The sequence below is a fragment of the Galeopterus variegatus genome, unplaced genomic scaffold (genome assembly GCF_000696425.1).
Source record: "Galeopterus variegatus unplaced genomic scaffold, G_variegatus-3.0.2 Scaffold3405, whole genome shotgun sequence".
Taxonomy (NCBI): Eukaryota; Metazoa; Chordata; class Mammalia; order Dermoptera; family Cynocephalidae; genus Galeopterus; species Galeopterus variegatus.
The window spans coordinates 54,113-67,427 of NW_007729516.1; the positions used below are offsets into that span (position 1 = coordinate 54,113).

At 44.2% G+C, this 13,315-nt stretch overlaps 1 protein-coding gene across 2 annotated transcripts in view; it reads left to right on the top strand.

Annotated features, from left to right (window-relative positions):
- The first annotated feature begins 60 nt into the window (after window positions 1–60).
- Window positions 61–13,315, top strand: part of FAM188B (family with sequence similarity 188, member B) — a 119,218-nt gene continuing 105,963 nt past the window's right edge. For both annotated transcript variants that reach the window (XM_008584917.1, XM_008584918.1), the window contains exon 1: window positions 61–149. In XM_008584917.1, the coding sequence (XP_008583139.1) occupies window positions 87–149 (63 nt within the window). In that variant the 5' untranslated portion in view covers window positions 61–86. The remainder of the gene's footprint in view (window positions 150–13,315) is intronic.

Consider the following 13,315-nt stretch of genomic DNA (forward strand, 5'->3'; position numbering starts at 1 on the left):
GCCACGGCAACGCGGCCATACTGGGTCCAACGGACTGAGGGGCCCAGGGCGGCGGCCGGCGCGGGCCTCGCGGGCAAGCCGGCAGCATGGACAGCGTCTTCGTGGAGGAGGTGGCCGCCTCTCTGGTCAGGGAGTTCCTCAGCAGGAAGGTAACGGCACGCCCCGCCGAAGCCCGGCAGTTGCTCTGATTTTGGGGGCGGTCTGGAGGGGTCCCCTGGAACCTTCGCACCTTCGTGGAGGGAGCTCTTCGCCTTCCTGCTCCAGCGTTGCCCCCGAAAAGCGCCGCTTTCCCGGGACAGGGGAAACTACATCTCCCAGGAGCCATTTCTGTCGTAGTCACCGGCGCTTCCGCAAAGCAGGGCCGGCCGCGCTGGCCGCTGCCTTCCCGAGGCGCCCCCTGTCCCGGGCGGGGTTCTCCCAGCTCCGGGCAGGCCTCAACCCGAGCTGGCTGCCACCTCCATGACCAGTCAGCCCCAAGACACGCGTCCCTCTAGGAAAGAACCCCCCCCCCCTTCCCCGAAGGGAACCCAAAAGGCCGACAGAAGTTCTCGACAGTCAAACCCTTCCGTCATTTTCTTCCACAGTGGAATTCCAGTTGTGTGGAATTAAGTTTTGTTTGTAAGTTCTCCTATCGTCTTGTCCCAGGAGAGTTAACAAGTTGGGGAGGTCCTTAGCTATTACCTGCCCTGCAGTGGAGATGGGGACCTGGTTGGGGAGGAGCGCGCTGGGGGTCACGGCACGTAGTGGGGGGCGCGCCCACGTGTTCATTCTGCACAGCGTGCTGAGGGCTGTGCGCGGCGGGTTTTGTTTCCTCCTGATGTCATACTGCGCTGGGGCGATGGGCACTTGTCTGGAATCACAACACACACACGCAAACAATTCTTTGAATGGAGGAAAGGGGAAGGACTTTGAAGTCAGATGGAGGGGGTTCAAATATTCCCTACTAGTTTGCAATGTGAGCTTGGGTACTCACTGCCTCAATTTCCTTATCTGTAAAACAAGAGAAATAAGACCAATGACCCTTTACAAATTTATGAGGTTTAATAATAATATATGGGCAGCTCCCAAGCTTTGTATCTGGCTTATAGATACAATGTGCACATACGTGTTCAACCTTATACCTCCCAACATGTGCACCTATTTCGAAAGTGCCTTTGTGTGCTTTTTATAATTTATTTCGTTTTAAAATGTTTTTAACCCATTTGGCTTTTTCGTGTCTGCTCTGCTACACTTTCCTGTGTTCATGAGCTTGGCAGTTACCAGCACTGCCCCCTTCCCATAATCTCAATAACAAGCACCCTACCCATTTTCATTTCCAACTCATCCTCTTTTGCAACCCCACATAAACTATTCTTCAACCTCACTGCATCCAGATTTCACTGCTCCTGCCGACTTTTCACAGTCACCCAGGCCTAGTGTAGTGTAATGCTCCAATTTCTTAACCACCCATCATTATAATCCCACGATCCACAAAATGCTTGCCCCTTGCTCTTCTCCCCCTTCGTCATACTCCCCTGATTCAGGTGAAATCCAACTCAGCTTACCCTCTGCCCATGGAGCTGCCACATGGGATTTGAGAAAACACTGCCATGTTGTGGGCATCACTCTGAATCCACAGCCGCTCACCGCTGTGATGCTGGAGGGCTGCCTGCCCACCTGGTCACGCCTCTGCAACCTGTTCATGCTCTGAAGTCCTGGATGACCATTTCACACCTTCTCCCTCCCTCTTCAAACCCCAAAGCTCCTTCCCCATCTAATGTCACTGAGAAAACAGAAGGAGACAAGGGAAAAGTCCAACAGACACCCACCACCATGCTCACTAACCTTGCTGGGCCTGATCCATCCACTCCATCCTTCCTCATGTTCCCATGCAGGAATTCTCCATCCTCCTGGGGAAGGCCAGCCCCTCCACGTGTGCCTGTTCCCACTTGCATGCTCAAGGACACGGCCCCAGTTATCATCATTGCTCTCTACTGCACCATACATTTTTTCTTCTCTACTGGGTGTTCCTATCAGCACATAGATGTGCTCCCACAGAATCCCATTGTGACCCTCAACCCCTCCAGCTAGTGGTCTATTTTTACTTTCTGTTTTATAGTGAAACCCCATGAAAGCTATGTATACTCTGAATCTAATTCTTCTTGCTGCTTTCTCAAGCCAATTCGAATCAGGCTTTTGTCCCTCCAATCTTGGAACAGCTGTTGTCGAGATCATCACTGATCTCTGACTTTCAGTCCTCACCCTTCTTGATCTAACACTTGTGTTTGTCACAGTGGATTATGTCCTTCTTCTTGGAAACTTATTCTGCCTGGCTTCTAGGGGATCAGCTCCTTCTGGCTTTCTTCTACCTCTCTGGTCGCTCCTTCTTAGGGTCTTTGCTGGTCCCCTCACTTCCCTGACCTGTGCATGCTGGTGGGCTTAGAGACTCAGTCTGTGGCCCTCTTCTCCTCTCCATTCATCTCGAGGCATGAGGCATCACAGCCAGTCTTACGGATTCTTATACCATTGGTATGCTAACAATCCCAAATGTCTATCTCCCTGAACTCTTGAATTCTTTTCAAATGCCTATTCTACATTTCCACTTGGGTGTCTAATAAACATCTCAATTTCACATGTCTCTGATAGTGTTTCTACTCACAACACTTAGAACACCAAATGTATGAGGTTTTTTTCCTCACAACAACCAAATCTCCAATTCTTTGGACACCAGCTGGGTGTCCTACAGTTTTAATCCAATTCTGACACTAACAACCTAGAGTTTGTGCAGGCCCTATGTTATCCAACTCAGGACCGGCTGCCTGCCCCCTTGAAAAGGAAAGAAAAAACCTCAGAAGTCAAACAGTTGGTGTTAGAAAAGCAGATGTATTCAGCTGAAGGAGATGGTAGGCTACCCCATCTCAAAAATTTATATTTGCTGAGGGGTTTTTAAAGGAAGGGTTGAGGGAATGGAATGTGGGAAGTGAAAAGCAGGAGAGCAGGAGATGTGAGTTACGAGGGGTTCGTTTCTATGGGTCAGGTACAAGGTCTTGTCAAGGCTTCATCTGGTTTCTGTTCTCATCTTTGTTGTTATCTCAGGACCCTGCAAGATTTTGATTTGCGTTGGTGTATTTGGCTAGTGCCCAAGGCCAGCTTCAGTCATTTGGCCTTGATCATTTCTCAAAACTCTACAAGTCTCAAAGAAAGAACTGTTAGCTTTGCAAAGTACTAATTAGCTTCTTGGCCTTGCTTTCCTACTTAGCAAGATAAGAAAGTCAGGGGATGGGAAGCAAGAGGGGAAAGAAAAAAACTGTCCTTTTAAAAATCTCCCCCCTCCCTGCAGCCCACGCAGCTTTAGGTTCCAACATGGCTTCAGTCCTGCTCACTCCAACAATTCCCCACTGTCAATAGTTCCTTCCAGTTCTATGGAATGGGACACTGACTCATCTGACTGCTTCAAGCTGTTTTCAGCGTGCAGTAATGGTTAATGTGGAATGGAACTATTTGACATGATGGAGGACATAGCTTTTGGTGCCCAGCTGGAGTGGTGGAGGGACCAAGGGCATTTGCTTATTTATTATCTTAGCAGTTGATTGACAGCAGGTAGCTTAATCACAGTTAGCAAGCTATACATTAATTAGTACATCAAGAATTTTAAGAACTTACATGAATCATTTGTTTAGGAAAAGGATGTTTCATCCAAGTCCTTTTTTCTCTGTAGAGAACTGCTTTTGTAGACAAGATATTATTTACCCCTTTTGGATCAAGGCATTCCTCATAAAAGCACTGATGATCAATTTCCTGACTTAAAAAGTTTCACTTTTCTTTGTACAGATCCCTCGGCGCTGGGAAGGTTAATTCCCAGGTAGTCGTCTCCCATGTTGCGGTGAAAGATGAAACAGCAGTTAGGCCAAATTAAGGCAACATGAAGTGGGGTGAGGAACTTAGAAGAGACATGCTATTTTATCACCAATCTTTCCAATTGTATCCTGTTACAAAGAGAGAGCAAATTCTTATTACATTTATTTAAATAACCATATTGCTGTAAAAATCAGAAGGATACTCACAAACAGTTTTCAAATTTGGAGGAATCAAAGAGGAAAAAAAGCAAATATTTCCATCTTTGTTTATAAAGTACATTTTACCAAATTGCTGTAAGTTATAGATAGCTTAGAGACAACATTTCCTTAAATCTGGGAAACAAAACATTTAAGTAAAGAACAAACAATGAAAGTTACAAAACATTTTTATCAGTTATTTAACTTTGTGTAATTAATTTTTGCTTTGCTTGATCTTAATTAGTAGTTCTATAAATTCATCAGATTTCTTATTAGAGTTTTGAAAAAGTTTTATTCTGTCCATTGATCTTAAAGTTTTTTGAAACTTGTGTTTAAGAGTACTTGTTAGAGTCTTTTCCATGAATCTGATTGCAGATGTCTTTAGAGAAATATCAAAACTTTTGCAGTTTTATTAAGAATCTGACTTATACTTTAAGAAAAACTTCTAACATAGGGGAAATTCAGTTTGTATCAATGTCTTTTTAATCTCAAAGTTCAATCTTTAGAAAGACTTAACTAATTCCCTTTAAATCATTGCCAACTTAATCACACACAAAATTCTTCCATAAATTTACCTTTCACATAACATTATTACGACTTACTCAGACATTTGATGACATGTTTTAGATTTTTTTATTTTGTACTATACTTCCTCTTTCCTAAACAAGCAGTTGTTTTGCTCTAGGACAAAAATTCATTACATAAGATGCTTTTTGCATAAAAGTATTTCTTTTCTTTTTAACCTTCTTAACCACAACTACATCTCCATATCCATAGCTTTCTTCACATCTCTTCTTCTACATACTGATTACTTTCTCATCAACAATACTAAATTAGCCTCATTTACCTAAAAATTTAATAATCAGTGATCATTCTGTTATAGGCTGGGTTCATAACTTTAACTTTAAAAATCTCTAGCAGAGACAAATATAATCCTACTTGACCAGTAAACCCAAGCAGATAATTCTGAAAACATTTCTCATAGTGGTCTGATTGACAAAAAAACCTTTTTACTTTTTTTTTCCTTCAGTTTTAGTTTCAAATGAGTTTTGGGTTAAATTCTCAAATATTTACATTTACTTAAGACTGGCTGAGTTGTATAAGAAAAAACAAAAATCTCTAAGTGACCTTGATTTTCTTCCAAAAAAGTTTTTGTTTTAACATTTGCAGAACTCTGTGTGTAGATAAATTTTGTTCAGAGACTTAGCCAATTATAACTGTTCTGGATCCCAGTTTTTCTGTTTCTCAAGCTTACCAGGAGAAACTCAGAAGAAAAAATTTTTTCTTTTTAGTCATCAGGTCTTTAATGACCAAAAGGTACAAACTTAGTTACTCAAACCCAGACAGACAAATTTTGTTTAGCTGGTTCACAAGCCCACTAGTTGGCAGACTTGGGCACATCATCTTTTTCTTCAGGAGCAAGCCTTACTCTGGAATGATATATCCATGGTTTGACTCCTGCAAGCTTTAAAGCATTATGAGTTGTTAGTAAGACATCAAAGCCTGGTGCTGTTTTGCTTTTAGCTGGTGTTCTGGACCCTGTTCTTTCCAAGTTTTTAATAAGACTTTGTCTCCCAGCTGGAAAGGGTGCAGAGTCTCATCAGGTGGAACAGGGAACCTAGAGAGAACAAACTCATGAAGAGTGCTTAGTACCTGACATATTTGCTGTACACACTGTTTGATATAATTATGTTCTATCCCTGGGTCTAGTAATCCTAACCTGTCCTGGAAGGGTCTCCCATGTACAATCTTGAAAGGACTCAATTTAAGTACACTTCTAGGTGCAATCTGGACCCTAAGCAAGGCAATTGGCAACACCTTCTCCCAGGTTAAATGATTCTCTTGACAAAGTTTGTTATAGTCTTTTCAGAGTATGGTCCATATTCTCAGGCTTACCTGTTGACTGAGGTGTCCATGATGAGTGTAGTTTCCACTTAATCTGTAAGGCCTTGCTTACCTTCCATGTGACTTCTGAAACAAAGGCTGGTCCATTTTCACTCTGAATTGTGTTTGGAAGGCCAAACCTAGGTATTACTTTCTTTAATAAAATTTCGGTAACATCTAAATCCTTCTCTGTTCTTGTTGGGTGGAGTTCAACCCACCCTGAAAAGGTATCCACCATAAAAAGCATATATTTAAAGTTTTCTGTTGTCTTAGGCATCTGAATGAAATCTATTTTCCAGTCCTCAAAAGGATGGATTCCCTTATATTGTACTTTTTGTCACATGTAAGTGCAATCAGCTCTGTTGTCTGAGCTGAGATACCGGTTGGGAGGGGCACGGGCCTCTATTATCTCAGTTAATGTCACCATATCATATCCAGCATGCTGTTGTCTGTGTTTCATGAGGCTGCTGCCATTGATGAACAATTCCCAGTTTCGGTTAGGCAATAGTTGGTCCAACAGATCCAGCTCACTGGAATAGACTGCATCCGTAACTTCAAGGCAGTCCTGTATTAATTAGGCCATCCTTTATGCCATTGGTGAGCAGCAGTGTGGCTGGATTCAGGTGGGTGATTGTCAGACTACATTAGAGTTATCCAAAAGAATTGCCTGATATTTGCCCATATGCCCAGCAGTAAGCCAGCAATCTCCCTCTTGTTCTAAAAGAGTCAGCACCTGGTGGGACACACACACACTGCAGCAGGTTGTCCCAAAGTAAATTTTTTTTGCTTCTTGTAACATATTGCAGGTGGCAGCTATAGTCCTTAAACAAAGTGGCCATCCCTTGGTAGTTTGTTCCAGCTGTTTAAAGAAGTGTGCTATAGGTTGGGGCATAGTTCTAAGTAACTGGAATAAAACCCACAGTCCAAATCCTTGTTTTTCATGTACATACAGGCTGAAAGGTTTTTGAGGCTTGGGAAGGCCTAAAGGGGGAGCCATCATCAATTTTTCCTTTATGGTTTCAAATGGCTGCTGGCATTCCTTAGTCTGATATAGAGACTCGGTGTCTAGCCCCTTTAGTGAATTTTCTTTCTTTCAAGGAGAGACTGCGTTTTCCTTTACTTAGTGAAAAAAACCTAGGAAGGTAACTTTTTCCTTACAAATTGGGGCTTTCCTTACAAATCCCTTACAAGAGCTGAAGGAATCTTAAGGGTCTTAAGTCTCTAGCTAGCATCTCACCAAATATTGCCAGAGAATTTCCAAATCTCTGAGATAACACAATCCAGCAACACTGGAAAACAGTTTTGGGTTTTTTTTTTTTTTCCTAGGAACTTCTGCTCCTGTCTTCAGTTCTATAGATACAGGAGTTATATTTTTAGCTCAGCCAAGGACCCTATTAGCCCAAACTGTTTTACTCACTTGATTACAGACTTTGGGTGGAAACAGTTCATATTTTGGAGGTCCAGTTCCAGCAAGGAGCGTCTGGAACTGAAGGCTTGCTTGGGAAGCACTCATATCTGCATATATTGTTTCTCAGGAGAAAAAGTCACTTTGCATGGTAAATCTCTTCCCAGCAAATAGATAGGACACTCAAGCATATACAAAAAGCTGTGTCTCAATGTCATGTTCCCCAAATGGCACTCCAGAGGTTGAAGAAAAGGCCTTTGTTGGGGCCTACCTGTAACCCTTATTATGGGAACTGTCTTCCCAGCACTTTTAGCTAATTTAAGACTGAGTGACTGGCTCTAGTCTCCAATAGAAAAATGAATTAATTTGTTCCCCACTGTCAATTGTACCTTGGGCTCCTGTGGGGAAGGAATTAGTGGCTCTGAAAGGTTTAGTGGAATGCCCTGGCCCCCTCACTCATCATTAGAGATGTCTTCCTGTTCCATCATCATTTGGGTCCCAATTAGGCTCAACCAGGCACACAGCCCCTGCAGAATCTGGGGTTCCATTAGATCCTCTTGATGGGGGTGGTGAGCCTCATCTTTTGGCTTATCTATAACAAGTCACATCTCATCAGCTATTAATAAAATGTTCATTAAGGCCTACACATCTGCCCACGTGGGTCGATGAATATTAAAAACACCGATAAAGAGTTAAGTCATTTTCCAAGGATCATCTCTATATGGAGGATTTGAATATTTCCAATTTAACAAGTCCAAGGTACAGAAAGGCATATATGCCCAGTAAAATCCTGCAGGTTGGCCATGCATGTTCAGTCCACCAGCTGGAAATTGCCCTCCTATGGTCAGGTATGCATCTGGGCCAAAATGGGTGCCCCGCTGGGTTTTAGAAGGAGAGACCGTTCTGGGGCCCTAATCATATTGGAGTGGGGCTGAGCCCCACTTAACTCATCATCAGGAAGCTCTGGGGCCACAATTTGAAGTTGAGGTGCCTCAGGAAGTGGCTGTGGAAGAGGTGCCACTGCAGGTCCCATAGGACTCAAAGCCTCTAACAAGTATTGATTTTCCATTTCATTATCCTCTTTTATTCTTACTGTCTGGCAAAGGGGGTTAACAATGTGGCTTATCAGATAGTTTGGAGGAGCCACCTCATTTTACCATTAATTTGGACTCTAATCCTCCTCTCGAAGAGTCCCAATTATGTAAAAGCATAAAAGACTGAGCATAAGGTTTTTCATCTCATTTGCCTTGTCGTTGGCAAAACAATTCCAATTGTACCAAAATATGATAATTAAGAGATCCATTTAGTGGCGACCTTTCTCCAGAGCCTAAAACATACATAGTCCACATATTATTGCAATAGAGCATCATTCCTTTCTTAGTCATGGGTGCATAACTGAAAACTGGCCAGTCTTCCATAATACAGCCCAAAGGACTTTGATCTGGAAAGAGGAGAAATTACATGTTATTAGTTTCACTTTCACATTCACACACAGAAAAGTCAAACACCCAGAAGAAGCACTTCCAAACAAACAGACAAAATGCTGGTTTCTATGTCTTACAGCTGTTTCCAAACATCAAACTAGCTCATAAACAAACAGTGCAGGCAAACGGCTTCTGATGTGCACACCGAAACAGCCACATACCAAACAGAGCACTCCTCCAGACGAATAGTTGGTCTGAGTTTCAACAAGTCATATTCCACGCTAATGGTACCTTTTCCTAACAAACAGTGTGAGTAGAGGACTTCAAGCCTGCATGCTGGGGCAACTTACCCAACCCTAGAGTCCGTCAACTCCCACAAAAGAGTGCATTGGCTTCCACAGTAGAGCCCATTGGCTCCCACTAAAGAGCCCATCGGCTCCTCACTAACACTGCTTTTCTTCACCATCCAAAAGGCAGGGAATAGGTGGTCGATGCCATTGCTGGAATTCGGAGAGCCTTCCCCAGAATAAACAAGGTCCGACAGCTGCTGGGAGGGATACCTAGATGCCCAGCCTCGGGGCCGACCCACCACGGGCAGATGGCACCATAGGTGAACACAGCCTCTCTCCCACCAAAGTGAGTGGGCTAGGCCTCCCAAGGCACTCAACTCCTGGCTCGGCTCACCAAAATCTGTTGCTGGACTCAGGTCCGGCTGCCTGCCCCCTTGAAAAGGAAAGAAAAAAACTCAGAAGTCAAACAGTTGGTGTTAGAAAAGCAGATGTATTCAGCTGAAGGAGATGGTAGGCTACCCCATCTCGAAGATTTACATTTTTTTTTTTTTCCTTTTTTTTGTCTTTTTTTCAGTGTCGCGCCTGTACCGGACCAGGACCGGCAACGGGATCGCAACCCTCGGTGTTGTGCCCGCACCTCGCTCAGCCAGTGAGCGGGAACTGGTCTGTATGTGGGATCCGAACCCTCGGCGGGAGCGCCACCGTGCTCCCAAGCGGCGCACTGTAGCAGTGCGCCACTGGGCCGGCCCTCGAAGATTTACATTTACTGAGGGGTTTTTAAAGGAAGGGTTGAGGGAATGGAATGTGGGAGGTGAAAAGCAGGAGAGCAGGAGATGTGAGTTATGAGGGGTCTGTTTCTATGGGTCAGGTACAAGGTCTTGCCAAAATTTCATCTGGTTTCTGTTCTCATCTTCGCTGTTATCTCAGGACCCTGCAAGATTTTGATTTGCGCCGGTATACTTGGCTAGTGCCCAAGGTCAGCTTCAGTCATTTGGCCTTGATCTTTTCTCAAAACTCTACAAGTCTCAAAGAAAGAACTGTTAGCTTTGCAAAGTACTAATTAGCTTCTTGGCCTTGTTTTCCTACTTACTGAGCAAGATAAGAAAGTCAGGGGATGGGAAGCAAGAGTGGAAGGAAACTGTCCTTTTAACGCCCCCCCACCCCCACCGGCCCAGGCAGCTTTAGGTCCCAACATGGCTTCATTCCTGCTCACTCCAACACCTACAGGTTAAGGGCTAAGTCCCATAAGACTGTCCCCAGTTCAGACGTCAGTCACAAGTCCTGGGTTGCCACCTGTATTTCTGACCTGCTGGCTGTACATTGAGGGTTTCTACAACCCCCTCCTCAGTTTTGATAATTTTCTGGAACAGCTCACAAAACTCAGGAAAACACTTTGCTTGCATTTACCAGTTTATTATAAAGGACACAACTTGGGAACAGCCTAATGGATAAGATGCATATATGGCAAGTTATGGCGTAGGTGTGTGGAGCTTCCATGCCCTCTCTAGTGAGCCACCTCCCAGCACCGAGATGTGTTCACCAACCTGGGAGCTCCCTGGGAACCCCATTGTTTAGGTTTTTTTATGGAATTTCCATTACATAGGCATGGTTGATTGAATCACTGGCCACTGGTGAGTAAATCAGTGTCTAGCTGCTCTCCCATTCCTGGAGGTCAAGAGATGGGGCTGAAAGTTCCATCCCTCTAATCATGCCTTGGTCTTCCTGGTGATCAGCCTCCGTCTTGAAGCTATCTGGGGGCCCCCAGTCACTAGTCATCTCATTAGCATACAAAAGGCACTCGTCTCTGGAGATTCCAAGGGTCTTAGGTGCTATGTGCCAGGAACCCGGGACAAAGACCAGATATGTATATATTTATTGCAATGTCCAAAACTGAGTTTCTGGTTTCCTCTTTCTCCTGCAACTTTCTCCACCTCAGTAGGAAGCATTTCCATCCTTCTAATTGCTTGGGCCAAAAACTTTAGAATTATTCTTGACTTTTTTCCTTTTTGTGCACCCCACAGCCAGTTCATCAGTAAATCTGCTGGCTTTACCATCAGAACACTTGTGACCACTTCTGCTCCAAACACTCTGCTCCAAGCCACCCCTGCATTTCATGTGAATTGTGAATTTTTCAGTAGCCTCCTAAACAGTTTCTGCTTAATCCCCTGCCTTCTACAGTCTATTTTCAACCTAGCAGCCAAATGAACCTTTAAAAATGTTGGTCCATGATGCTTATCTTTTCAAATCCAGTAGCATCCCCCCCAATTTCCCAAAACCCGACAAGGCCTTTTCTTATCAGGATGTGGGTGATCTCTCTGACCTCATCTCCTGCCACTTTCCCCTGCCCAGGAGGCTCTAGATGCACTGGCCTCTTACAACTGCTGAAGGGCCTTTGCACTTGCTGTTTGTTCCTTGCCTGGAACACTCTTCTGCAAAGTGTCTGCATGGCCCACTCCCTAGGTTCCACCACATCTATACTCTAATATCACCTAATCAGTGAAGCCTTTCCTGACCACATTTATTTTTATTTTATTTTTTTTGTGGCTGGCTGGTACTGGGATCTGGGATCTGAATCCGTGACCTTGGTGTTATAAGACTGTGCTCTAACCAACTGAGCTAACCAGCCAGCCCTCTGACCACCTTTGATAAAGTAGCAACCCTTCCCTGCACTCCATCCTGGCCCTCTCTGTCTCCTTACTCTACTATTTTTTTCCCCAGAGCATATTATACTTGTTTTTTCCCCTATGGAATGTAAGCTTCATGAAGGTGAAGACTTCAATCTGTTCACTCCTATGCCTCTAGCACGTGGACTAGTGGACTTGTGGTTCATTCCCTTCATTTCACAGATGGGAAAACAGGGAGAAAGGAGTGAGCACATGGGTGATGCTCAACAGATGGCTGACTATCTAAGACAGTGTCTTCATCTTTGTCTTTGCTCTTCCTGTTTTGTCTCCATAGTAGTATTAGCAGCTGCCATACTGTACATTCACATTCGTTTATGGTCTGCTTTCCCGACAGAAAGTTAGATTTTATTCTTTCTGTATCTCCTGCATCTAGAACAGAGCCTGGCACATAGTAGTTGCATGATAAATGTTTGCGGAGTGAATTAAGATTAAGTGGGCTGGATGGGATTGAGTAGTGGTTGAGGGTGTCCTTGTTCCCCTATCCCATTGTTTTTCAAATGCTGGGTGCATCACAGTCTTAGGAAAGGAGATTGTTAAATGTACCAAGACTTGAGGATATGAACTGTTGACAAACAAAGAGTTATCCATTAGAAAGAGACCCTCATTATATAGAATGTTCCATATTGCTTGGATTGGTGGGAAAGCTAGATGAAATGCAGTTGCTTTGGAGCCATGCCTTCCATTCAGCTATCCCTAATGCATCTAATCCACCTTTTCTCCAACACCACACCTGTTTCTTTCTGTCCCCCTTCCCTAAGACTTCCTCTTTGGTTCAAGGCTGTGTTCATACCTCTTGTTTCCCAAATTGACCTTCTTACCTAAATTCATAGCAGGTAGCAGGTTTTGTCTTGTTTCCCAGCATTTAGGGCCTCTGTAAAACTCTAAAAACAAAGGCTAGAAGAGAAGTTGAGGCCCATCTAGTGCTGGGGGTCTGAGATCCATCAAGAGCAAGGGATGCCCTTCACACTAGGCTGAACTGTTTGTGAGACATCTTCTCATCTGCCAGCCATTTGATGGTCACAGAAGCCTGGCTAGGGGCAGGCAGCAGCTGCTGGGGTTGTTTTTCAAATGGAGAAGCCAGTCTTCTTGGGGGAACAGAACTTCCTCCCATTTCCCATTGCTGGAATGCGTCTCAGGTGGGCCTTGAGCGTTGGTCTTCTGGGTATTCTGGGTGGTATGATGGAAAGCAGTTTTGCTGGTGACTCAGCCAACGTTTCCCAGTGCTTCCCATGGGCCTGGGTCTCAGAATCACGGACTCACAGGCTGGGATTGTCAAAACGTCCTGCTCTGTGATTCCACTGCGTGACCTTGGGCAAATCGACCCTGTCTCCTGCTTTCCGCATCTGAGAAATGAAGGAAATAAATATTAGCCTTTTGTTTATGTTTTTTCTTTTGTTTATTTTTAATGTTTCATATTCTGTGTCCCCAAATCTAGGGTCAAACCCAGGGCTCCCAAGTTGGCCTTGGGTGAATCAGTTACCTGAATTTCTCTCCTCACCTATAAAATAGGCTGACATCTCCAGCCTTAGCTTAGCCCACAGGGCCCTTTTAAGAATCAGAATAATAATTGTGAAGGGGATGTCAAGTGTAAAGG